Source organism: Halichoerus grypus, chromosome 1, assembly GCF_964656455.1.
Source record: "Halichoerus grypus chromosome 1, mHalGry1.hap1.1, whole genome shotgun sequence".
Classification (NCBI taxonomy): domain Eukaryota; kingdom Metazoa; phylum Chordata; class Mammalia; order Carnivora; family Phocidae; genus Halichoerus; species Halichoerus grypus.
In genome coordinates this window covers 146,561,863-146,588,963 of record NC_135712.1, presented here as the reverse complement: position 1 = coordinate 146,588,963, position 27,101 = coordinate 146,561,863, and the positions used below count along the sequence as shown (strand labels likewise).

General features: G+C 44.4%; 1 protein-coding gene across 2 annotated transcripts in view; it reads left to right on the top strand.

The window, feature by feature from the left end:
* Positions 1-12,144, top strand: part of MYRIP (myosin VIIA and Rab interacting protein) — a 393,858-nt gene extending 381,714 nt beyond the window's left edge. For both annotated transcript variants that reach the window (XM_078073320.1, XM_078073323.1), the window contains 5 exons: positions 2,560-2,721; positions 6,831-6,935; positions 7,048-7,108; positions 8,619-8,737; positions 9,923-12,144. In XM_078073320.1, coding sequence (XP_077929446.1) covers positions 2,560-2,721; positions 6,831-6,935; positions 7,048-7,108; positions 8,619-8,737; positions 9,923-9,955 — 480 coding nt within the window. In that variant the 3' untranslated portion in view covers positions 9,956-12,144. The remainder of the gene's footprint in view (positions 1-2,559; positions 2,722-6,830; positions 6,936-7,047; positions 7,109-8,618; positions 8,738-9,922) is intronic.
* Positions 12,145-27,101: the final 14,957 nt, after the last annotated feature.

Below are 27,101 nucleotides of genomic sequence, written 5' to 3'. Positions count from 1 at the left end.
CATTCCATTATTATAGCGTGTTAACTTGTGTTATTTCACCCCCAGCAACAGAACCAACGTCAGGTTGATCTATAACCACAATAACTCGAGTACCATTAGGTCAGAGTTTCAAATGTAAAAGGTCATAACAGTGCAAGCAAGATTAAGTATCAGGGCATCACAGGGCAGGATGGATAAAGTCATGGGATCTGACATCAGCCCCCAGGAGCTCAAATCCCAACTCCATCACTTCCCAGCTTCGCGGGCTGGGGAAGTCACTCACCCTCCAGGACCTAACGTTCTCCTCTTTAAGATGGTGATGATAGTAGCACCCACCTCAGGGATTGCCACGAGCAAGGGAAACTTCCCTTCCCCCCTCGTGCCAGGAAAGCAGGCTTTCAGGGAACACAGAGTAAAAGATGAACATTCTGGCCTTGCTGAGGGCTTGGAACTAGTTCATATTGCTTTGATTTGGCAGAGAAAGCAAAGAACATTAGCAGATGACTACGTTGAAGACAAAACAAGAGACTATTAAGATGACACAGCTGTATGATGTAATGATGTTGAGTTTTGTGTGTTCTGGGAAAATCAAGGTTCCTGAGACCAAAGTTATGACAAGTTTTGTTTAACCCCATTGCCACACTCACTGAGATTATTCATTTCGGTTACATAATCATTCCAAATTTTGTTTCATTGTGCAACCCTGTAAGTCTATATTTTAAATTATCTTATCAAAATACATTTTTTATCGTCTCTCCTTGTCTCTCCCTCCCTCTCTCCTTCCTCAATTTTCTTCCCCTCTGAAGAGACGTTTTCAACATCAAAACTTTTAAGACACAAATTTTTAATGTTTTCTCCCCTCAAATAGCTTTGAAATATCCATCATTTCCTTCGTGTGACAAACAACTAAGAAGCGTATCTTGTTTTCAAGACAAAGAATAAATGTCTTACATTAACTGTGAGGATCTTTTAGAAACAGAAGTTCTCTGATCCTTGCATATGGCAAAGAAGGACAAAACTAAGGGCCGACTGAACTATGGCAGTTGTCAGCGGACATTGGCTTCGAGGACCCTGCTCTGACTGACGAATCACTTAACATGGCGTCCCCTGTGTCAGTCACCGCGGGAAGCTCCCCCAGCCCAGTTCATCGTGCCTGGCGAGGCACAAATGCACATTCATCAAACCTGCCGCTGCCTTTGCTCCACTTTGAAATGTTTTGTAAAATTGCCAGTTTTTATGCAGATGCGTGAATCAGGCCAAGGAACTGACAGGGTAGGAGCACCTCAGCGTTCTTCCCCTCCTCAAAAACACTCGGCATCGCTCAGTACAAAACACTTGGCATGACTTGTGTGCACAAGCTCTTGGCTTATCCTAACAGTTTTATTTTTAACTCAAGTTAAAAGAGCGTGTGTGACCGTGTGTTTTCATTCAGATCGACTCTAAATTGCTGTGATTACATGTTTAGAGCTTTACATATGTTGATTAAATTTCAAAAACCTCTCGTTAAGTAATTAGCTTCTTTGGATCAATCTCGTTCCGTGTAGTTGGTTGTTGCATCACATTACTATTTAGGCTGAAGGACATTTGTTTCGCTCACCCTGGCCGGCATCCCTCAGTCTGAATTATTGCAACGATTGTACCTACTGCTTGCCCCCTTTTACGGCAATCACCTTATAAACTCATGAGTCAAATTTTTCTGCCTTTAATTTTTCCTCAGATTATTCCCTTTATCTGATTTTCTCTTTAACTTTCAAAGGCTCTTAAAAAACTGTCTTGTTTCTTTCAACATTGCACAATTTTCTAAGAAATAAACTGTTTTCCTACTACACGTTGCAGGTTCATCTTAACGCTCTTAACCTGCTTCAGGCAAGCCGAAGGTCATCAATCAGAGATAATTCACTCAAAATGTGTCATTGTTTTAAATTAATTTTATCTCTTTTATGCTTTCTGGATTTTTTTCAGTTGCCAAATGCCAACCAAGATTTTTCTTGGAAAAATCACATCATGAGTTTTTCTTTGTCTTCTGTCTTGGCACTATGGTTGTTACAGTCACTGGACAAATTTGCAATTTATGTAGCTGACGCCACGTCCTTTGGACGATTTTATCATATTTTCAAGACTTAGAAGTTGCTTTTTCAGGGCGCCTGGGTGGCTCAGTCGTTAAGCGTCTGCCTTCGGCTCAGGTCATGATCCCAGGGTCCTGGGATTGAGCCCCACATCGGGCTCCCTGCTCAGCGGGAACCTTGCTTCTCCCTCTGCCACTCCCCCTGCTTGTGTTCCCTCTATCGCTCTCTCTCTGTCAAATAAATAAATAAAATCTTTAAAAAAAAAAAAAGAAGTTGCTTTTTCTTGCAGGAAAGTTTGGGGGGGTAGGTGTGGTTGACAGTGAGGGGGTGATAAGACCTCATGCTACCATTTCAGTGTGAAGAATGTTTATAAATGGGGCATTCCCTGACTTTTCCCCCAGTGCTGAGCCTGGTTCTCTGTCACTGCCCTGAATTACCAGGGTGCCCTGAAAGGAACCCCCACCCCCGGTCCCGGTTCCAAACCCTGAGCTCAGAAGCTGCACCTCCTCTGCAGGTGTACCTGGCGGCAGGCACCGTGTATGGACTGGAAGGCCAGCTGAATGAACTGGAGGGTGCCGCCCGCTGCATCCACAGTGGCACCGATGAGACCGAACTGGCAGACCTGGAGGACCAGGTGGCCACGGCAGCAGCCCAGGTCCACCATGCTGAGCTCCAGGTAAGAACTCCCTCTCTGCCCAGATGGAGCACCATCATGAAAGGGGAGAGGGCACCCCATCTTCCACAAGAATGATTGCAGAGCCTTTCTATCAGTTTTCTAGCATGCTTGCACGGTCCTTTTGGGTGGGTTCCACCAAACCCTCCTTTTTAAAAATGACAGCCTTGATAATATATCAGATTTCTCTTTAAACCTATGACACCTTCCTCTTGGACAAAATCCCTGACCCACAGGTGGGTCTCCTGGCCAAATAGGTCCCCATTCCATCCCAAGACCATCCTTCCCTAACCTTGATCACATGGTTGATGACTTACTTGATGCCAGTTTCCCCCTCTATACACTAAAAGCCCCATGAGGACAAGACTACAGCTGCCTAGCTTAGCACAGTAACTCCAGTGCCTACCATAATACCAGACATGGGTTTGGCACTCAATAAAAATGGGGTGAATAAATGAATGAAATTGAAAGTGTGGATTTCTCAGACCAATATTTTGCATGATTTAGATATGGCCGATTCAGAACTGAAATGATGTTATTTGGAACTTTGTGAAGACACTAGTTTGAAGCTTACATGGGTATTCCCATGGCCTCTGACTCTGGATCGGAATGGACTGTGGACTAAGTCGCTGATTCTCAGACTGGGGTCCATGAGACATGCTGGTCTCTATGGTATACGCTCAGTATAGACCTCTGGTTCAGTGATATTTCTATAGACCTTGCATCTTAAAACTGCATCCTAGGGGACCTGGGGTCAATGGAAACCACCTATGGATAGAGAAGATGATGATCTCGAGTGGTAATTATTTTTTAAATAAATATTTTTGTTTTAGAGAGTCAAAAATCCCTACCACTACCGGCAGCATCAAGCACTCTAGAGAATGGGAGGGCGCCCATTCTCCACCTGTGGATGAGTTAATGCAGCATGCTAGGAATGGTCTCATTGCACATAGCCCTGTCGACTATTCATTATCAGCAAGAATGGCTGAAGACCATCTCTCCTCAAATACGAATTATTTTCCAGAAATGGAATGTTGGTTTCCACCCAACATTTAATCAATATATGATCAAAATTATATACAGTAGAATCAAATCCCATTTGTTTTCTGGGGGTATACTTTGCGGCAAATACTTCTTGAGTGGTTTAGCAGGAAGTAATATCATTTATGGGTGTTTGGCAGGGTTTTACTGGATAGTTATTCCTGCTCTAGATATTTCTAGTCTTAAATTATTGGAGCCATGTTTTATGGCAGAAAATCCTGGAGTCCAAAATGCCCATGTTCTATGTGTTTGAATGTGCCTAGTCTTTATACATTTTTAAATATGACAGTAATGTGATCAATAATGCCTAGTGTTCAGTGAGCCTTACTTGGTGCCACGAGTTGTACTCGACACCTGACCTCATTATTGTAATTAATCCTTTCAGCAACTCCATAACATAGCTACTGTTATCTTCCCCTTTTATTTCTAGGGAGCCTGAGGCTCAGGGAGGTTAAACCACTTGCCAAGGTCAGATCTCTAAAGAGTGATGAAGCCAGGACTTGAACCTGTCTTTCTGACCTCACAGCCACAATCTTCACCAGTCTGTGCTGTGTGGTTTTCTGAGAAATGTGCTCGTCCTGCCATCAGACACATATCCACTTGCAAATTGTAGTCCTTAATTTGCAAGGGAGGTTGTCAACATTGCCTTCAGTTTTATGGATCTTCACAACGTGGGAATCCTCAGTACCATGGAGACTCCCCCTACTGCCTTCCTGCCACCAGAGAATGAAGCCTCATGCTCCCTGTTGTCTGTTTCATCCCAAGTTGTCCCCACTGAGGAGGGTAGATACGCTAAACTTGTTCTTGGATTAGGTCAGACTCTAGGGACTCTCTCACCTTGGAGTTTACCCTTGGCACAGGATTGCCCGGTGCTTTGGGAGACTGCAGCATGAGCCACGGGGTGGGGGGTGTGCTGCTGTGCTGTCCACTGTCTCGTGCAACATCATCTCTGTGAGCTTCCCGGGGAAGGTCTCTCTTAACTCTCAGTATCAGGAAAAGCTCTTCTTCTGAGCACTGGGTCTTTGTCTTGTGGACATAGAATCCTACACTGATCCCTTTGCTTTGGCTCCCAGGAAACTCAGAGCTGAATTAGTCATCCCCTCTAGCAAGTGTAAGGATCACTGGGTATGCAGTCTTAGGAATGAAGTGGAACACAACTAGGTAGATAAAAGAGAGAGAGAGAGCAAAATGTAGGCAAAATCAGCCCTCAGTAGCCTTCTTTCCTCTTTCTCTGGCCTTTGCCCTAGGAACTAAAACTCAAAAACTTAACCCCTTCTTATTCCAGAGCCTGCCAGTTAGCAAATCAGGAGGCGAGCAGCTTGCTCTCCCAGTGACCTCTCTCTCAGGGCCTGCCAAGCAAGGCCCTCCATCGAAAATGCTTCCAGGAAAGAACATGGGCATCTAATCCACACCAGCTGCACATGACTGATAAAAGTTTAGCCTGCAACCTTTCTCAGGGGCCTGTTCAGGTTACTGGTCTATAAGCCAAAGAAATGTAGCTTTCAATATGAAATGTGAGGAGTCAGAACAAGAAGGCATCTGGGGGCCAGGGAGGGGCAGGGGCTGCACGGTGTCTCCCCTGGGAGCCGGCTGCTGGACAGCTTGGAGTATTTCACCAGTTGCCCCAGCCTTGGCCTCCACCCTCCTCCTCTTCCTCTTCTGACCAAGACTGCCTGCGCTTGGGGCGAGGGGAAGCAGCTCCCATATTCGGCGACCCTTCAGTCCTTCTCTCTGCACTTCTGTAATATCTGTCCCAATAGGCTTTGTCCGAAGACATCCTCAGTAAATGACAGCAGAATTTGAATTTGTCCTGAGCAGCTCAAGAGAATGGAGGGGTAGGGGAAGTGGCAGAGACCTCAGGGGCCACACACACTGGCTGCTGGCCGACTTTCAGGTTCCCTGTCTGATGCCCTGGCAACACTCAGGCTGTGTCCAGAGATCACAGGACAGCTGTGATCCCCACCTCCTCCCTCCACTCTGCTAGCCTGTTCCTGCCTCTCCCCGTGTCCCCCATGCCAGGCCTTTGCAGATCCTCTTAGAATGTGGCAGTGTGGCAAGAGCATGAGGACTGGCAGGAATTCGGAGCTCTGCCCCGACCAGCTGTGAAACGTTGGCTATGTTACTTATCCCTCTGAGCCACAGATTCCTCATCTATAGAACCAAGAGAATGGTACCTATGTCATAGGTTTATGAATGAGTTCACGTATTTAAAATGCTTAGCATGGTGATAGCACATATTAATTAATTTCTAAGAGCAGGGACTATGTCTTCTTCATCCCTGGGGACATGGATGGGTTAGGGTTCTTTCTGGGCACTGACTGGGCTCTTGCTCTCTGAATCTGCCTTAAGACTCTTGAAAAGTAATCTGAACTCTCTCTGATCTTCTGATGTTATAGTCGAGGAAACTGATGCCCAGAGAGAAAAGAGAGTTTCTCAAGGCACTTGTCCTTTTAATGAAAGAAATGGACTTGAACCAGGGACTGCTTGGCCTCCCTCCTAAGAGCTGGTGCTGTGGTTTTGGTTCATGGAGTCACGGAAGAACAAAGAAGGACCTATAAATCATACTTGCCTTTCAAGGCTCGCATCAAGTGTGGCCCACTCTGGAAGCCTTCCTGATCACCTCCCTCCCCTCTCCCCACCATGCTGGGCTGGGGTTCCCATCATGCCGCGGGCTTCCACTTATCTCTAGAGATATATCCCTGACAAGGGTGTTGATATACTCTAGAGCTATCAAACTAGACATTTAAATTTACAAAGGAAGGCCTGTGTTTCATTTTCTTACTACAGCACTAGATAGAGAAGGGCTTGGTAGAAGTTGAACAAATGAGGGGCACCTGGCTGGCTCAGCCAGTGGAGCATGCGACTCTTGATCTCGGGGTTGTGAGTTTGAGCCCCACATTGAGTGTAGAAATTACTTAAAAAAATAAAATGTTTTAAAAAAAAAGAAGTTGAATGAATGAATGAACGAGCATACATCAAAGCAGATTTGTTCATTATAGATTCCTGTCACTTTTAACAAAGATTCCCCCCACCTGTGCTTTTCCCCTACTGATTCTTTCTGTTGCATTAAGATCTCTGATATCGAGAGCCGGATTTCAGCCCTGACCATTGCAGGATTAAACATAGCACCGTGTGTGCGCCTCACAAGAAAACGAGATCAGAAGCAAAGGAACCAGGTGCGTTTGTCCCTCACTTCCTCTGTTGGAATATTGCACGACCTGGAAAATTTAGAAGATAAAATATCTTTGGCTTTGCGAAGGTGTGTTGACTGCTGTGTTCTGTTTGTAGGTACAAACCATAGACACATCAAGGCAGCAGAGGAGGAAACTGCCTGCCCCACCAGTAAAAGGTGTGCTTACAGTAAAACCACAGAGCTACCAAAGAATTAAGCCTGACTTATTTACTTTGAGTGACTCAGTGATTTGAGTTTGAGGATCAGACCCAATGGGGAGTTCTCACCCAGAAGTGCTCTTGTGAAGAATTTTATCTTGAATCCCCCTAAGAAGCAGACCCCAGGACAAGGATGGGATTTGGGAAGTGATTCCAAGAAACACTGGTAGGAGAAGCGAGAAATGATTCAGGGAAGGAAATTAAGTCAATGCAGTGCAATTTAATTCGTAGTTTATTTCTCTGGGCAAATGAGGCTAAATCCTGCCTGAGGACTTCAGGGAGATAGTATCGACTGCACCTCAGAGTTTCCCGCCCAAAGAATAGGAAGATGAGGATTTCAACTCTCAGCTATCATCCCCTGACATGTACTGGGGGGAGGCATTAATTCCCTGGTACTTCTGCCCCACCCCGTGCATGAGCCGAGAGAGAGTGACGGTGCTTGCAGAAGCATGCTGTTGGAAGGTGCTGGATGCCAGAATGTGTGGTGATGTCAGGGAAATGTGGGCAGGGCACCAGAGGCATCTAACACAATGAGCAACCCACACGGGATTCCAGCGATGCTGGTGTTGTCCTCCTCCTCCACTGGGCGTTTTCAACAATTTCCCTGGATTCAGGAGCCACAAATGATGGTACCAAACTAGGACTTTAGGTCTACAGATCAGAAGAGTAGACAGTCAGAAGATATGTTTGAGTCTTGGCTCCATCATTCTTTGTTCAGCATTTATTGAATCCATAAAACCCCATACAATTACAATGTATTACAGATCCGTGGTCCCTTATTTGAAACCCTTGGATAAGTATATGTTTCAAGAATGTCTTGGACATTAGAAAGGTAATATGGTACCTGTATAGTATAATTCCTAACAGCCCCCTCCCCGTGGTGTCTGGGGCAGCATCTGATAAACACATTAACAAGAGAATGTTTACTCTCAGTGGGATGGACAAGGATTTTAAATGGCCATATGTCAGTGTAAGTCAGGTTTTGCCATTGGACAGTTTGGGCCCTAAAGTTTTAAGGATTTACAACTTTTAGAGCCTTTTATATTCCAGAATCGCAAATAAGAATTTATGAACTATAGATGGGGCACCTGGCTGGCTCAGTCAGTTAGGCACCCGACTCTTGATCTCAACTCAAGTCTTGATCTCAGGGTCATGAATTCAAGCCCTGTATTGGGCTCCATGCTGGGCGTGGAGCCTACTTAAAAAAAAAAAAAAAAAAAGAATTTATGAACTATGGTGGATTATCTCCAAGCTACCCTTTCCTGGAAAGCCATGAATGATTCTTGAATTTATTTGGTGCATATCATAAAAATAAACACAAAATTAAAAGCTTCTGCAGTCAGACCTGTGGACTGGAATGAGATGCCAAATCTAGAACCAAAATCTGGGTCATGGGGACACCTGGTCTTTCTTCCTCAACACTCAGCCCAGCTTCTGGGTATCACTTATTTCCATTTGTTTCCTTTTAGCTGAAAACATGGAGGCATCTTCAGTGACCACCATGAAAACATTTAACCGCAACTTCGTTCTCCAAGGCTCCTCGACAAACAGGACTAATGAAAGGAAAAGCACCACCAAGGATTTGATGGTAAGTCAGCTGTGTCTCAATGCCCATCGCTTGCACTGTATATGGGGCCTCCATTCTGTAGCCCTTCTGTCCGCAGCTCCCCCATCAGAGCCCCAGGAAGCATCCTTCCTGCATGATCTCACAGTCTGTTAGTTGGGGACGTGGGGGGAGTACGGGGAACGGGGGGCGGAGGGCGGTGTGCAATGAGAAGTGATGAGCACCCTGCCTGGTATTGCTAACCTCTTTGATACGTGGATACATCCTCACAACTATATATCCAGTTCCTTGTAGGGTTTGATATGAGAGAACTAAAAATGCATACATAGGAATGTAAGGTCTGGTTGAGGTGTCAGAGTTTTTATCCTGTTTTTGATCCATATTCACTCTTCCTTAAATTTCTTGTTAGCCATTAATTACTTGTGTTCCTGAAAAAAAGTCAACAGCTGCCCCTAAATGCAGAGGAAGGAACAGGAGATAATTTGCACAAACTCTGGAGAGTCTGTAAAGAGGGCTAACAGATCGTTTGACCAAACACCTACCTATGCTAGGCGCTGCTTCTATGGGAAGGGCTAATCCAGCTACACTGCCTCAGTGGTACCATTATGCTGAGGGCAGATGGGGGGTGGGTGACAAGACTGAAGCAAGGGCAAGTTTACTCTGTTGCCTTTTACGCATCACCCATCCCTCCCTTCCCCTTCCTCCCCCTCATGGTCCCTGTCCCCTGAGTGCAGGAGCCCCAAGTAATGGCATAATGGTGGCCATGCCCTTTGGGGTTACCGAGTGGCAACAGCGCTGCCCATTGCTTTTTCTTCACTGCTCAGCCATGACCCCTGACCTTTTCAAGTCCAATTACTTTGCTCCGGGCTGTTACTTTAAAGAGCTAAAACGCTGCATTTATCGCACTTCAAAGGGCAGACCATTAGGGCCAGGGAAGGAATCTGTTATAAATAAGATCGTTATAAACATTACCTTTCAGAGAGAGAACAGAGATTAGTGGTCGCCAAGGGCTGTGGAGGGAGGGAGACACCACTTGGCGGGTAAGAGGGTAGGCTTTGAAACTGGATAGAGGTGGTGGCCAGGTGACATTGTGAGGGTAGTAAATGCCCCTGAATTGTTCTTCGCTCTTTTTGGGGGGGGGGGGTTGAGGCCGGGGGTGGGGCGGATCGAGTGTGGAGCAGTGACGGCGCACTCACTGTCTCCCCGCAGGAGCCCGCTCCGGAGTCGGCTGTGACGTATTAGCGCCCCGGGACTCCACTGCCAGTGACCCACTGCCTCCGGCCGTACACGACAGTGCCTTGACCCAACAGCCATCGAATACCGTACGGATTCCCACCCGAGGAGAGGGCCCGGGGGAGGCCACGGTGCGCCGCTGCCCAGGGCTGTCCCGATACCTCACCCAGAAAGCAGTCCCGGACTTGCGCACTGCGGTCCTGCCCGCGCTCTGCCTTAGGCTCGCAGGGGGATCCGAGACAGCCAGCCGCGCCGCGGGCTTCCAACAGCAGAGCGCCGTGTGCACAAGATGCATCTTTTCCCTGTCCGCTTTGCCACTCTCTGTTGTCTTTAAGATCTCTCTCTCTCTCTCTCTCTCTCTTTTTTTTTTTTTTTGGTCCCTCTGATTCAACTAGAAGTACGTGTCAACAGTTATTTGTCCAAAGGAAAACTATTGGGGGGTGGGGGGGCGGAAGGAAGGGAGATGGGTATTATCATTTAATTCACCATCAGTTCTTACTGATCTCTCACAAACATCTTTGTCCCCCAAGCGCTAAGGAAAAAAAGTGCAAATGCCCCGCGTAGTGAACCATCGGGACTGTCCCATTTGGAGAGCGTGCACCCGGGCGAGGATGCAGGTCTCCCTTTGGCCACCTCCTTCCCGGGAAGTCCCAACCCCCTCCCCCCCCATCCCCCGGGCATAACCAGTCAACCAGTCATTCCCATCGCTTTGCCATCACAAGCCACGAAATGGAAAGCTCGGCCTCACTCACGCCATGTCCAGGTCTATCTGAAACAAGGGCTCATTGAGAGTTCAGGGCTCTTCCCTGGACTTACTGACAGTTTCCCCACTCTGAAGGGGAGGGGAGCTTGAGAAAGCCTCAACACTGACTTAACTTTAGGGCACTGTCCGGAATCCACATGATGCGGGTTAGCCAATGACCGCGCGTCCCCGTCTAATGGGGTTTAGGTAAATGGATCCTTGCAGACAATAACCACGTGAGAAAATTTATTTCCCAATAAATATTCAGCAAAAGAAGTAGAATGACCTTAAAGGTAAACCTGGTTAAAGAATCGCCTTGGGAAAACTTACAGGCATGAAAAAAGCAAGGATAAACTGAATTTAATGGACACAAGAGCTGACACGAGCTCCACGTTGGTGGTCTCAAATGCATGACTATGTAGAGTGTACGTATAAAGGCAAATGGAATGGAATTTCGCACAATGAATTGAGCATTTACAACCTTTCTTAAATCTGTCCCTGAGACATTCTGAATCTAAGGAAGCAAATGATGGGAGGCAAGTTTGACCGAAATTTATTAAGTGATTGCTTTCAGGGAGGCAATTCCTTCTACTTTTAATCATTAGAGCAACCCTCTTCGGTAGGTATCCCCATTTTTCAGATTTGGAAACGGAGGGGACCAGAGAGATTAGTTTGCTAAAGTCACACCTTGAAACTAAGTCTAATTGGAATGCCCCACAAAAGCCTCACTCCGTGTTTGTTTCAACTTCTACATTCTTTTGTTGCTACACACATTCCCAGACCTGATTTGCTGCTGAGATGTGCGTTATGATCCCTTCCTGATGGGGGTCTACCTATCTTCCAGTGATACTCCGTGCTGTGTATGTGTTATCCCACAGAAATGACTCCTTTGAAATAAAGTAAGTCTTTGGCTTTTTGTTCTGTTGGTGTGACTCAAAGCAGACAAATACAAATTTTAAAAACACAACAAAAAAAGATCTGAGTTCCAAATAGAATGTTTTCTTTAAGAGGCATGAAAAGCAACTACTGTTGTGTTACAGTGTTAAAATACTCAGTTTTCTTTGACAAAAATGTGTACTGTGTAAGCCTTGCAAAAAACAAAAACAAAAAACAAAAAAAAAAGAAGAACCCTGCTCTATGGCATTTGAAATTTTATAAAGGTTTCCTTGTGCCAAATAAGTGCAAAGATTTAATTTACTATTAAAAACCATAAGCATATGTTATAGTTTCAGAAGAATTATTTTGTCATCAAGTGATTTTGATCTTCAGTGTCAATATATATTTTAGATTAATTTTTATAAATGAAAATATTTTAATGGTTTAAGAAAATGAGGACAATAAGACCATATCTTTGATGACTTCTGAAAGTTATGCTTGCCTTCATGTTATGTGCATATTGCCAAGAATTACTGTCAAGAGAAATGATAAAGAAGTAAAAGTCATTTATGAAAAATAATGTCTGTGGGTGTGTGGTTGTTTGGGTTGGGGAGGACTGGGAATGCAGAGGGGACAGGGAAAGAACGTTCAAAGCTACTGTTCAAAGCTACCGACATTCAAAGCTACTGTTGCCCCCACCCCCATTCTTTCCAGTTACACCACTTGCTTCTCCATTGTTCATTGTCCTGAGAGCAGAATTCCCCAGTATAAGACCAGCAGTTCTCAAAGCAGGGGGCAGGAGGGGAGCAGTGTGGGTTTATCCCTCAGGAGACCTTTCTGATTGTCATAACTTGGTGGGGGGTTGCTACTGGCATGTAGTGGATAGTGGCCGGGGATGCTGCTAAACATCCTAAAATGCATGGCCACCCGCAACCGAGAATTATCTCACGCAAAATGTGAACAGTGCCAAGGCTGAGGACCCTGGGACCCTGGAGGTAAGCCTACATATGGGCGGAGAGGCCCCTGCCAGTCTCTGCAGGGACGGGGTAGCTATGCAGGAAGCAGGACTGTGACTCTCCCAGAGTCTTTCACAGGTTCAGTGGCAACTGTGGCCTCTCTGAGGCTGGCCTGCCCAGACACTGGACGTTGCCATCCCCAAGGAGGAGTAGGAACTCTCCTCCGACCGGAAATGAATGAGAGAAGAATAACACGAATGGAAGCCACGGGCCTTCGCCACCTGGTGGCCTAATACGGTCGTATTCAAACTTGAGTGGGCATCAGAATCACCTGTTAAGACACAGATTCATGGGATTCACCCAGTCATCCCCAGCGCTCGGTCTACCTTTCTCTACATGACTATTCATGTGCCTGGCACAACAGTATTTGCTAAGCATTAAAAGCAAACAGGCTAACGTTTAGGTGGACAAGGCATTTCAGATGGGGGGAGGAAAACATCAGTAGGCCCATCTGAGGTCCTCTTCAGGCAGCATTTTCTGGCTGGAATTCCTGGTTTCTCCATCCTCCCTCCCCCCGGCCCCACCCCCACAGGATAGCCAGACATGTAAGGCAGTAAAGACAGTCCAGTCACGTTCTAGCGGCAGGAGCATTCCACCTCTCTAACCCAGAAGCCCCCAAAGCATTGCTGAGCAACCAATCTGCCTCATCAATCTGAATATTCAAGAGAACCTATTTGAGCCAACAATTTGAATATCAAGACTGAAGGGCAGCTATACTCTTAGAAAATTTACAGCTCTTCTTGCTTCTGGGGTAAATGGGAACAGTGTAGCCATGATATTTTCCCTTAAGAGATAAGTGCTTGATTTGCCATGACCAAAAAATAAATAAATAATAATGTGACCTAATAGTCAAAGCACTTGAAGGCTGCCAGAAAAAACTAGGCTCCACTCTTAAGACTTTCCATTTACTAGCTCTGTGGCCTATCGCCTTATATGTGAGATGGGTAATAAAAATCTTCCTAGTGTTGTTAAAAGGTTAAATGAAAAAAAACAAAAACAAAAAAAAAGGTTAAATGAAATAACCCATGAGGAAACTCAGCAGAATCCTGGAGTACTAGAGGTACTATAGTGTTATAGGTATATATATTATAGATGTATATATAGTATATTATAGGTACTTTTTCTTAGGACAAGAAATCATTCAGGGGCACCTGGGTGGCTCAGTCATTAAGCATCTGCCTTCGGCTCAGGTCATGATCTCAGGGTCCTGGGATCGAGCCCCACATCGGGCTCCCTGCTCAGCGGGAAGCCTGCTTCTCCCTCTCCCACACCCCTGCTTGTGTTCCCTCTCTCGCTGTGTCTCTCTCTCTCTCTCTGTGTCAAATAAATAAAATCTTCAAAAAAAGAAAAATCATTCAAATATCTGCACCATGACTTAGGCAAAATGCTGTGCCTCACTCTTCCTACCGACAGTGGAAAAGATCATTGCTCTAAAATACGCACTCCTTTTGCACCCTGACTCTGGGAAGAGCGCACTACGCTTGACGTTGGGCTTGGCCATGTGACTTGCCTTATGGTTGGTGGAACATACTTCTCTTAGTTCATTGGGCTGCTTTGACAAAATTCCAGAGACCGAGCAGTTCATAAACAACAGAAATTATTTCTCACAGTTCTGGAGGCTGGAAATCCAAGACCAGGGCACCAACATGGCCAGGGGCGGCCGGAAGCTGTTGCAGACTGTCAGCTTCTCACTGTGCCCTCGTCTGCAAGCAGGCGAGGGATCTCTCTGGAGCCTCTTTTAAAATCACACTAATCCCAATTGTGAGGATGGCTCCTCGTGACTCAATCACCTCCCAAAAGCCCCACCTCCTTACACCATCACCTGAGGGGTTAGGTTTCAACATATGAACTTGGGGGCGAATACAAACATTCTCCAACCCTTGGTTTGGACTTGGCCGCATGACTTGCCTTGGTTAATAAGATAGTAGCAAAGAGCTACATAAAGGGCTTTTTGAAATATGTTTGTGGAGTTGGGTTTTTCCATTTACATTTTGCCATTCTGAGAACATGCCACAGGCAGCCCACTGTCCAAGGAACAGACCCAGACAACCAACCTGTGGCTTGCGGCCAAGCTCAGCTGAGCGCAGCTGAGTGAGATCAGCAGATCCACCCCACCAACCTTTAGACATATGAGCAAGAATAAACCATCCCTCTTTTAAACCACTGAGATTGGCAGTAGTCTATTACACAGGAATGACTAACTGATTCACTCCCTGAAAAATGCGTTTTATCACCTTAGATTAATCCTTCTGTTGGGGATGAAATGAAGATGAGTGGCTATCAACGGTAAAATCGCATGCCAATATGAAGGATGGATAAGCAAAGTGTTGAGCTGCTTGGTTTTGACATTTCACAATTTATACATGAAATTTCTGTTATGTTTACATGTTTCCCCAAAATGTAGCACCTCTCGCTCTCTCTCTTTCTCTCTCTTGCTCTTGTTCTTGCCCTGTGTGTGTATGTGTATTGATCTTTCCAAAAGGTCCTCTATTCATTGAAATTTTTGATAAAACACTGAGGCACAAGAGACATTTGGTGTGTTCTTTTAAAAATAACTTCTCACAACAACTACTCCATTTTCTCCCAGGGGAAGTATTTCCCATGCACAATTTGCATTTTACAGAACAGTTGGTTGTGTGAACCTTCTGTCTCTGCAATTGCATTATAATTATGATAAAGTGCAGGTAAATGGAGTTGCATTTTAAACAGATTTCAAGGGGCTAGAAAACTTTAATACCCACTTCAAACATCAGAAACCTCAAAGAAGTTATTTAGAGGGACCCAGTTTGGTAGAATCAAGTCCTGCAATATGGAAAACTATGTTTTATATCAAAGCTATCATGTTTGATAAAGATGAAAGCATTAAGGTAGTGCTTCTCCAATGTTAAGGTGCAAATTCTGCTTCGGCAGGGTCTGAGGTGGGGCGGGGGGGTGGGTCACGATGCTGCAATTCTAACAAGCTCCCAGGTGATGCCAATGTTGCCAGCCGCACCTGAGCAGCAAGGTTCCGAGGTTCTATGGAGTCCCTCAGAGGGCCCCCTGCGGGATAGAGGCCAGTTACCCACAGCGGTACCCTCTTCATTAACACCTCTTTTCTGACTTTCCCTTCCTTCATTTACTCACATTATCCCTCCTTCAGCACGTATCCTGGGGTCACCTCCCCAAGGAACTACTGAACACAGAGTCTCCTTTGGGGAAAACCCAAACCAAGACATTCCCTGCATGCATGTGCATGTTTGCATTGGCTTCCTGCACTGACCTGAAAGCTTCTTCAGGAACTGGGTTCTATTCACCCTGCACAGAGCCCAGCAAGGAGCAGGTGCTTGAAACAAATGTGGTTCATCTAGGATGGCCAAGGTGGTCCCAGCTCTAGGCCGTGTGGTTGCCCCACGCCCATGTGACTGAAGATTATGCATGACAGGGAGCAGTCCCTCTCATGCCCATCCAGAGGTTGGGAGTGAGCATCTTCAAGACACTGAAGTGCACAGGAGAAATCTTAACACCAACATGGAGGAGCAGGAGGCACCCCCAAACCTTTACTTCACCCTTGTCCCTCTTCTAGAGGCAGTAGGGCAATCGCAGGTGGCAATAGACAGTCCAGGCACCTGCTCCCTAGAGTCCAAAAGCACAAGCCCTTGTATCCATAGACGCTCACAACCTGCAGGTCCCAGTAGATGCCAGTAAATTCGGCTTAGTTTAGCTGGGCTCCAGGCTGAGCAAGAGTTAACAGAGTTCTTAGATGCAATCACGGCTTCTTGCCATCACCGATAAGGCGGGAAAACTTTGAGATGCTCACTCGTTTCATTGACTTCTTTGAACACAGCCCATGTGCCCAGCCATGACCCATCTTTTCTCTGAGTGGATCCCGCTCCTTTATTCTTTGCCCACCAAAAGCCAGAACCTCGAGAACTTAACAGTTAAAGTAGTAGTCCAAAGTGGGGTACAGATGACACATGGGATGTAAAGATGGTCAGCTGGGGGTAGGCAAAAGAAAATGCTAGAACTTCTCTTTGTACTTATTTTTTATCTGGAAGTAAGTTTACCAATATGAAATATATGATAGATGAGAGGACATGTAAATAATTTACAAATGAATATACCTATTTTGAGCATGCATTGTCAGTTTTTCCTAATGGGATATGTAACCAAAAAGGTTTGGAGACCACCTACTAGTTGGAAAACCTAGTATACTTCTGATGACTCAAATTCCCCCTTGAGTTGGTCCCCACCCCTGTCCTGTGAGGGACAGTGCTAACTCTCAAGACCTGACCCAGTGCTTGAAGGGCAGCTGAAAGCAGGGCAGAGGTGGGGAGGTCATCCTGAGAGCCCCAATCTATTGGTTTGGCGTGGGATGGGTGTTGCTCCATCCCTTCAGGGAAAAGCTCTCTGTCAACCTTGACTGTCTTCCTTGCTCTCCTCCCCAGCCCAGGGAGGGAATGTCTACTTACTATCCAACTATCTTAATGAACTACTGAAAGACACCAGGCTATTTTTGTCCAGAAACGACCCAATGGGCAGCCTTGAGGTATGGGGATTTCCCATCAAGTTTCCTTGTGGTTCTCTGAAGTGGACCCAAATGGACCCTCTTACCTCTGCTAGTAGAGGTAAGAGCCATGTGGCATTGAGAGGCAGGTGAACCAGGCAACAGCCTCCCCTCTATCCAGCTCTGCCTCCCTTGATTTATAGCACCCAAAGCCCTCCAGCCAGGTGGGCTCAGCTGTTCCCAAGCCCAGCTAACCTGACAACCTCTGGGCAGTCTATTTGTGCAGGAAAAGGGCACCAAACATTCGCACATCTGTCATCTCTTAAGATCTTCCATGAGTCCAGGAGAGTCTATACTCTGCTATAATCAGAGCCATTTGGAGAGTATGCCTTTGGCACTTCCCAGACAGCCCCAACAAGTTTGCTAAGTTCTCAGTCTGTACTTGCCCAAGAAGGTTGGAGGGGCAGGTCTGAGATCCTGGTGGCCTGAAGACCATGAGAGCCATCTGTGTTCTTCGCCATGTGTTGCGTGTATCAAATGAAAAGGAGCAATGCTGGCCCAGAGCCATGATAGGCCACAACCACGAGGTGTTAGGTAGTAAGGTGACAGGATGAAAAGGCATGTAACTGTTGTTCATTGAGCAATATGGCCTTTACTTAATTGAAGATAAAAGGGCAACTTGCAGGTAGTGGGGGTAATAAGTATTTTCTGTTCACTTCCATCTTCAACATGCCTCCCTGTTTTCTTGTAATGACAGTACCTTGCACTTTTCAAGCCTGTCTTTTCTGGTTTATTCTTCCCTACTATTGTATTCACTTCATGACAAACTCACTCAGAAGTCAGAAAAAGATTTCCATCTTTGAGGAAGGGCCAGTCTTTAAAAAGGGAAGGCTGGACAAGTATTCTTTGCCCTGATAAATGGAGACCATGTGTCCCAAATGCTCTGCTGAGAACAGACTCTGAATGAGCATTTCCATCCCATTTGTAATTTGGGTCTTTGTAGAACCATCCTGGTGATGAATGGATTGCTTTCCTCAGTCTGGCAGAATCGAGGTTCCTTCCTTTCTGTCTTTGAATGACACTATTATTGGCTTTTCTGTGTCTAGTAGCAATTCTGAAATGCTGCCTGTCTGAGGTTCAGTGGCTCTGCTGATGTAACTCGGCCAAATGTCAACTTGGTGCCCATCGATTGTTGAACTGTCTGATGACAAAGGAGTAAGTCACACCTTCTTGACTTGAAGCAGTTAGGATTGTGCTCTCCTGGCTTCCACTCTGTCTTTGATTGCAGGGGAAAATATACATCTTGGCTAAAGCTAAAATGACAGATCTAAAATGTCATTGGGAAGCCTATTCCAGGCATTGTCAGAGCCCTGTACCGTATGGGAATTCTGGATCACAGCTCCTGGCAGGGCCCCACTTACCCTTTGTGGGTCACAAACCATTAAAACTAAGACCTTTCTCAACTCTGTGTCTTCCCACATTATATTCGGTCCCCTGGAATGCCTCCCTCTGACTGTGAAAAGCCCTACCTAGTCTTTAAGAAGGCTTGGCTCAAATGTCACCTCCTCTCTGATGGTCCTGACCCCTCCCAGCCTAGGAGAACCCTAGTGCAACCCAGATGGTTGAAGGTGCAAGTAGACTCCATGCCACTCAAAAACTAGGTTCAAATCTACACTGGTTCAAACTCCTCTAATTCTATTTCCTGTGAAGCCCAAAGCCTTTCCCAGAAGCCTGTGAGTTTGTGCTTATGAAGATCCACAGTTTCTGATCTTTGCTCCCTTGTTGCAGGCTCCATTTTGCACTGCACCAATCCAGACAGGAAATTTAACCCTTCACCGTTTTCATTTAAAACAACAAAGACAACAATCAATCATCCCTTAATAGTAGACATCACTGAAGGGCTGATGGGCAGCAGGAGCTTGTGGAGGTTGGGGGGGTGGGGTGGGGAAGTAGGTGGGGACATATCACCTAACAGCTGAAAATTCCATTTATTTTTTATTTATTTATTTTTTTGAGATCGTATATGGATTTAATTTACTTAATCCCCATAACAGCCTTATAGAGAAACAGCAAGTCTGTCCATATCCCCCACTTGATAGATAAGGAGAAATTCAGTAACATGCCCAAAGTTACACAGCTAGTATATAGCAGAACCGAGACTCACACCTCCACTGTTAGGTCTGATCCCAGGCTCTGAGCCACTGATCTGCACTGTCTCCCAGCAGCTTTGATGTCAGTTCTTCTTTTTTTTAATTTTATTTAATTTTATTTTATTATGTTATGTTAATCACCATACATTACATCATTAGTTTTTGATGTAGTGTTCCATGATTCATTGTTTGCGTATAACACCCAGTGCTCCATGCAATACGTGCCCTCCTTAATACCCATCCCCCCACCCTGAAAATTCCATTTAGACATTCCCGTTCCTCAAAGTCCTCTTTCCAATCAATACTGGACTTCCTACACAGCACCAGTCTCCTGTTATGCCCTGCCTCCTCCTCTCTGACCTCCAGGATTGCTTGGCCAACTCCACAGGCCTCTGTGATGTCTTGGCCCCACTGAAAACTCAGAGCAGAGGTGTCCCACTTTCTGCCCAAGCACTTAACACAGAGAAAGCTCTCCACCTATGCAGAGTGCTGGAATTCACTGTTAAGATTCATTTTCCACCTAAGTTGCATGATTCACTCCTTCCTCTCAACACAGAGCATATTGTATGTTCCTCCATCACCATCACATTTATCACAGATAAACATAATTTATGTGCATGTCTGGATTGATACGGTGCATTTTGTCTTTAGTCCATGATTAAAAGTAAGACACTAAAAAGTTTGAGAGGCAAGTGACCTGGTCAGATTTGTGAGTTTATTCTTTTCAACGGCTCTGGCTTTTTAGTGTAAGGAATACATGACCTCAGGGCTAATTTGGAGACTTCCCATGGAGTCAAGGAAGGAATCAAGACAGCTTAGATTAGGGCAGGGAGAAAGGAGAATTTTGGTGGATCCAGGAGACATTTTAGAGGCAAAAACGGGATTTGGGGATTGGTTGGATATGGGGAGTGAAAAAGATTGAGGTGTGAAATAGGGAAAACATTGGTCCCATTCACCGAGCTGGGGGATGGTGAGGAAAGACAAATTCCTTTTTGGATATGTTCCATTTGAGATACTGACCAAGTGGAGAGGTGTAGGAGGTAGGTGGATCTCCATTTGTAGAGACCAGGGCTGGAGGTGGAGATCAGAGGGCCACTGGGACACAGATGGAACCGGAAGTGTACGCATGGATGTAGTCACTGCGGGACCTTATAAAACCTGACTGGTACCAAGGGCCCTGGGCCTGTGGCTCGGCAGGGGAAGAGCAGCCAGAAGGGTAGGAGAAAACCAGAGAATAATGTCCACCAAAAATAAAAATCCAAAATAAATAAGTTAACTAACAATACAAAATTTAAAAAAATAATAATAAAAAGCCAGAAACTGCCAACCATCCCCAGAACACAAACAGCTGGGAAAAGCCCCGGGAGTCCGCATGCACTTTTCCCTGTAACTGCTGCCCTAAAGTAACCTATAGCTTCATCATAATACATTTACATTGTGGTTTCTACCCCCCTTTGCGGGGGGGGGAACGGCTGTCATGATATTGGACAAGGACGATATAGGGCCCCAAACTCCCCCTCCCAACCTGTAGAAGGAGTCCCTTAGATGACTGAAAGCCATCTCAGAGACTGCCCTAGCTCTGACCCTTAAACAATGCAAGCATAAAAAGAGAAGACACCTCCAGCCCCTTGTACAGTTGCCATCTCTGGGCCCGCCTGTTCTCCCATCCGAAAGTACACTTTCGCTTTTGCACTTTCTAATAAAGGCTTGCTTACTTGAGAGTTTGGCTCTGAGGTCTTTCTTGGCTGAACTCAAGAACCGAGGTCTGTGAGGAGGCTGGAAGGGACCCACCGATGACATAACCACCTCCCCACCCAGGCCCCAGGCAATAGTGAGGCTGAAAGCAGATGCTCAAGTGTTGAAGGCTGACTCAAAGAACCAAGCAGGAAGAGTGGAGAGAAGGGAAGAAGGGTAGGAAGGCCCACAGGTTTCCTGCTAGGGCTGTTGGGTCAGTGGCAGCTCCATTTGCTGAAACAGTGGAACAGATATGGGATATAGTAGTACTTTCGTTTACTCTGAAGTTTGCTCATATTTTTGTTCAAACTGATTTTGCAATCTCCACACTTTTTAATTAGCTACTCTGAAAGACACCTAAAATTATCACTCTGAGTAACTAAAAGAAGACTGGTTGTAGCGTTTCCACCACTACTGTAACTTAGCACCCTTGGCTATACAACATGGAGACTGGGTTTATGGCCAATGGTTTATAATATTTTCACAACATCCTAGCTCATGCATGAAGATAAATCTTACTCCATTTTCTCTGTTCATGTGCTTACTGTGACAAATGCTCTTGAAAATATTGTCTGTTATATTGCTTGGGGTCCTTTATTTATTTTGGAATTATACACCAAGAAACAAGGATGTTGCCCTCCAAACCAATTGCTCTTATTGACCGCTCTACAAATTTTCATGTTTCTGTTAAGGAGTGTTATCACTAAAGAGGACTAATATGCAAAGGGAATTAAGGTGAGGTGAACTGACTAGCAGGTTTTCTTTTACTTAATCTGTTTTCTCCTCCTCTCTCCGTGTCCTATCCATTTCTCAAGGCCGAATGGCTTTATTTACATAATTGCCCACATTTGTTTCCCTTCCTCAAAGGTGTTTTTGATGCAGAATACCTTCCGCTCTGTCTTTATTCTTTAGTTCAAGGGGAAATCCTAATGCATTTCCTTTTTCCTGGTAGCTTATTGTAACCAGTAGAACCCAAATGGGAATGATCTGAGCCCCTCCTTGGTCTACAGATTGTTTGGAAATAGCTACCTCCTCTACTTCAGCCTTATCCCTATCCTGACACCATGATACCGCTGAATGCATCTGTGAGGTTGCCAGGCCACTGGGCTCAACCGTCCTCTACTGGTGACTACTCCTTATTCAGCCTCTAGGATGCACACATCTCCTTCCTTTGGTATCCAAAACTCCATCTTCTGATTTTCCTCCTATCTTAACAATCACACTGGCAAGTCTGAGCAGACAAGGAACCAGCAAAGGTGCTGGAAATAGTGTGACAGATGATATGGAAGAAAACCAAGAGAGGGTGATGTCATAGAAACCAAAAGAAGAAAGGAGTAGTTCACTTCATCAAATACTGAAGTCAAGTAAGGGGGGGGGAAAAACAAAACATGAAATGACAGTAGATTGGGAATATGGAGGTCAACCAAACTTGGTCAAGAATGGTCTCAGCGCTATGGAAAGACAAGCCTGTTTGGAGGGAGTTAGGAGAGGTAGGTCTTGAGCAAGTGGAGAAAGTAATATAAACAACTCTTTGGAAGTTCAGAGAAATGGGTCCTGGCAAGAAAAGGAATGAGGTCAAGGGAGGTTTTTATTTTTGTCTTTTCGAGATGGAAGATGCTAGAGAATTTTTGCATCCTGTTAGAACTATACTATAGAGAGAAAGACATTATAAATGCAAGCAAGAGAAGGGGATTCTTCCAAGAGCAACGTCCTAGAAAAGACAAAGGAGGAAAACAGTGATTCTTCATCCATTGTAACAAGACACAAGGTAGAGAGCAGAGGCACAAATGCAAGGAAATTTGGAGATTTGGTTGGTTGGATGATGTTTGTTCCCATCCGATTGTTTCTATTTTCTCAATAAAGTATAAGCAAGGCCATCAGCTGGTATGAATACAGGGGAAGAAGTTGGGTTTTGCAAAGAGAGAAAAGGTCTGAAATCATCACTGTAGTGAGAAAAAGAACATCCTAGGAAGTACAGCAAGAAGTGAGGTACTGACTGCCCTTTTGAGATCTGTGGTTTAGAATTTAAAATGAGGCTGGCTAATGAAAACAGAAATATTGTGTGTAAAGCACTTAGTCCTGACCTGGTACATAATGCACACTCAGTAAATGCAAGCTATTACTATTTTGCCACATGAATATGTCTTTATTGTTTGCTTAGATGAGATACAATCCTATCAAGGAAGGAAGGAAGGGAGGGAAGGAGGGAGGGAGGGAGGGAGGAAGGAAGGAAGGAAGGAAGGAAGGAAGGAAGGATGTATCTTGGGTGAGATTGTTTTACCAGCATTGTAAGTCCATTAAATATGGAAAATGTTTCCAATAAAGTAAGATGATTGAATATAAGAGTCTTGAAAAGTAGACCTAACGGCCTAAGGAACCAACAAAATATGAAGAGCATGATATCAGTTAAATAAGATTTCATAAGGACATGGTACCATGAGTTTGCATCGCAATGTGGCTGTTACCAGAACCTTGTGCAGCCTTGTAACATAAGGGCATGGTTGGTCTGGGATTACAAACCTTGGTGGGCAGACTACAATATGGGTGTATCGTACATAAAAAAGTAATATACTTGGTTAAAAGAGTAATAGAATCGATTAAGCAGCTCTTATACTGAAGTGAGCTAAGGAAAGAATTCAGGGAAGCTATTATTACAATGAAAATATCAACATAAATTTGAGACTTGGAAAGGTCACTGGTCTATCCTTGAAATTAGACACAACAACCTCCTGCATATCCCACTTCCAGAAAACATATGGGATGATATAACATGCAGCCTTAACCCCCACACTGTGATCCTTGGTCCTTCCCACACTGGGGACAAAGGCCGGGGCTGGGGGACGTGCTGTCCTCGGAGAGCAGAACAAGGTGATTGATTAAAATCACTTTTTATTTCACCTTATTGAGAGGACCACAGAGTTTGGATCACTTAATTTGTCAGTGTGCTGGGGAAGAGAGGGATCAGTCCTTTCACATAATAGTGCATCTTATCCTTAACTAGAAGCTAAAGCCTCTATGCCACTTTCCAAATGTATATTATCAGTATCACTTTCCAAAGAGCCTTTTTGAAGTTAGCTGACTTGTACCTATGATGTTGACCTTTCTTTCCCGTGCTGTCAGGGGTCTCATCTCCTCCATCTGAGAGATGCGGGTCTCCATGTCCTCCACTTGAGTATCACCAAGTCTCCATTCCCCTGCTGAGCATCCCAAAGCCCCTCCAACCTTACTAACTAAAAGGCAACTCCCACTGGTGGTCTTGGTTATGTTTATGTTTAAAAGCCTGTCATTATAATGTGTTAAAAACTTGCAGTGTGGGGATGCCTGGGTGGCTCAGCTGGTTATGTGTCTGCCTTCAGCTTAGGTCATGATCTTGGGGTCCTCGGTTTGAGCCCCGCAACGGACTCCCTGCTCAGTGGGGAGTCCGCTTCTCCCTCTCCCTCTGCCTCTCCCCCCAGCTTGTGCACGCTCTCTCTCTCTCAAATAAATAATATCTTTATTTTAAAAAAAAATTGCAGTGTGGAGGGTTGGTAAACACTTCTCTTTGTTCCTCCTCCAAAATGGCAAAATACTGTATTTAAATCCTTATATATTAAATGCCGAATCTTCTACTGCAATTATAATAATATATTTACTTATGATTGATTACCCTAGCATGTCTGGGTTAATAATATTCTTTTTATATAGTGCTGACTTGGTTTACTAGTATTTTATTTAATATATTGACAGTGAATAGGAAAAACTGGTTTTCACTTTTTTTTAATACTTTTTTTCAACAGTTTTGTTGAGATTCATATACCATAGAATTCACCCATTTAAAGTGTAGAATTCAATGGTTTTTACTATATTTACAGATTTCATATAACCATCACAATTAATTTTAGAACATTCTCATCACCCAAAAAAGAAACCCATTAACAGCAGCCACCCATCTTCCCTCACATGTACCCCTAACCCTAGGCAACCACTAGACTACTTTCTATCTCTATAGACTGGCCAATTCTGGACAATTCACATAAATGGGATCATATAATATGTGGTCTTTTGTGATTGGTGTCTTTCATTGAGCATAATTTTTTCAAAGTTCATCCATGTTGTAGCATGTATCCTTCCTGTTATGGCTGAATATCCATGGATATACCACATGTTGCTTATTCATTCATTAGTTGATGGACATTTGGGTGATTTCTGCTTTATGACTCTTATGAATATGCTGTTATGAACATACACATTTTTGTGAGTATATAGGTTTTCATTTCTCTTGGGTATATACCTTGGAGCAGAATAGCTGGGTCATATTACAAATCTGTGTTTAACCTTTTGAGGAACTACCAGGTACTTTTCTTTTAAGATTTTATTTATTTATTTGAGAGAGAGAGAGAAGCAGACTCCCCACTGAGCAGAGAGCCCGACATGGGGCTCAATCCCAGGACCCTGAGATCATGACCCGAGCCGGAGGCAGGCGCTTAACCTACTGAGCCGCCCAGGCACCCCCCAGGTTGTTTTCTAAAAGACATTCCTCATTCCTACAAGCAATGTATGAAAGGTTCAATTTCTCCACATTCTCATCAACACTAGTATCTCTCCTTTTGATTGTAAACATCCTAGTGGGTGTGAAATGGTATCTCACTGTGGTTTTGATTTGCATTTCCCTGATGGTTAACGATGTTGAGCACCTTTTTCATGTGCTTACTCGCCGTCTGTGTGTATCTTTTCCGGAGAAATGTCTATTCAAATCCTTTGCCTATTTTTAATTGAATTATTTTTTATTATTTTTATTATTGGGTTGTAAGAGTTCCTTATGTATTCTGGATACAACTCTCTTATCAGATATATATGATTTGCAAATAGTTTCTTCCAATTTGTGGGTTACCTACCATTTCACTTTCTTGATGGTGTCCTTTCAAGCACAAAAGTTTTTTTAATTTTGATGAAGCCCAATTTATCGTTTCTTCTTTCATTATTTGTGCTTTTGTGTCATACCCAAGAAACCATTTCCTAGGGGCGCCTGGGTGGCTCAGTAGTTAAGCATCTGCCTTCGGCTCAGGTCATGATCCCAGGGTCCTGGGATCGAGCCCCACATTGGGCTCCTTGCTCGGCGGGAAGCCTGCTTCTCCCTCACCCACTCCCCCTGCTTGTGTTCCTGCTCTCGCTATCTCTCTCTCTGTGTCAAATAAATAAATAAAATCTTAAAAAAAAAAAAAAGAAACCATTGCCTAATCCAATGCCATGAACATATACACTTACGCTTTCTTCTAGGAATGTTCTAGTTTTAGCTCTTACCTTTAGCTTTATGGTCCATTTTGAATGATTTTTGTGTATAATGTGAGTTAAGAGTTTAACTTCATTCTTTTGCATGTGAATATCCAGTTGTCCCAACACCAATAGTTTGAAAAAACTATTCTTTCCTCCATTGAATTGTCTTGTCACCATTGTCAAAAAATCAATCGACCATAAATTTAAGGGTTTTTTTTTTTTTTTAAGATTTTATTTATTTGACAGAGAGAGAGAGAGAAAGCACAAGCACGGGGAGCGGGAGAGGGAGAAGCAGGCTTCCTGCTGAGCAAGGAGCCCGACGTGGGGCTTGATCCCAGGACCCTGGGGTCACGACCTGAGTGGAAGGCAGATGCTTAACCACTGACTGAGCCACCCAGGTGCCCCAATTTCAGGGTTTTTTTTCTGAGCTCTGAGTTCCAGTCCACTGACCTACATGTCTATCCTATGCCAGTACCACATTGTCCTGACTACTGTAGTTTTGGAGTCAATTTAAAATCAGGAGTATGAATCTTCCAACTTTGCTGTTCTTTTTCGAGATTGTTTTAGCTACTTACATTTCTTAAATATGAATTTTTAAATTTCCATATGAATTTTAGGATCAGCTTTTCAAGTTTTGCAAAGAAGCCCACTGGAACTTTAATGGGTATTGTGTTGAATCTGTAGATTAGTTTGGGAGTAGATTACCACCTTAACAATATTAAGTCTTTTGACCCATGAGCATAAGATGTTTCTCCATTTAATACTTAACATCCTTCAAGAATGTTACATAGTTCTAAAAGTACAAGTTTTGCTCTTATTTTGTTAAATTTATTGCTAAGTATTTTATTAGTTTTGATGCTATTATAAACTATATCTTTTACATCATCTTTGCTTTTGGAGT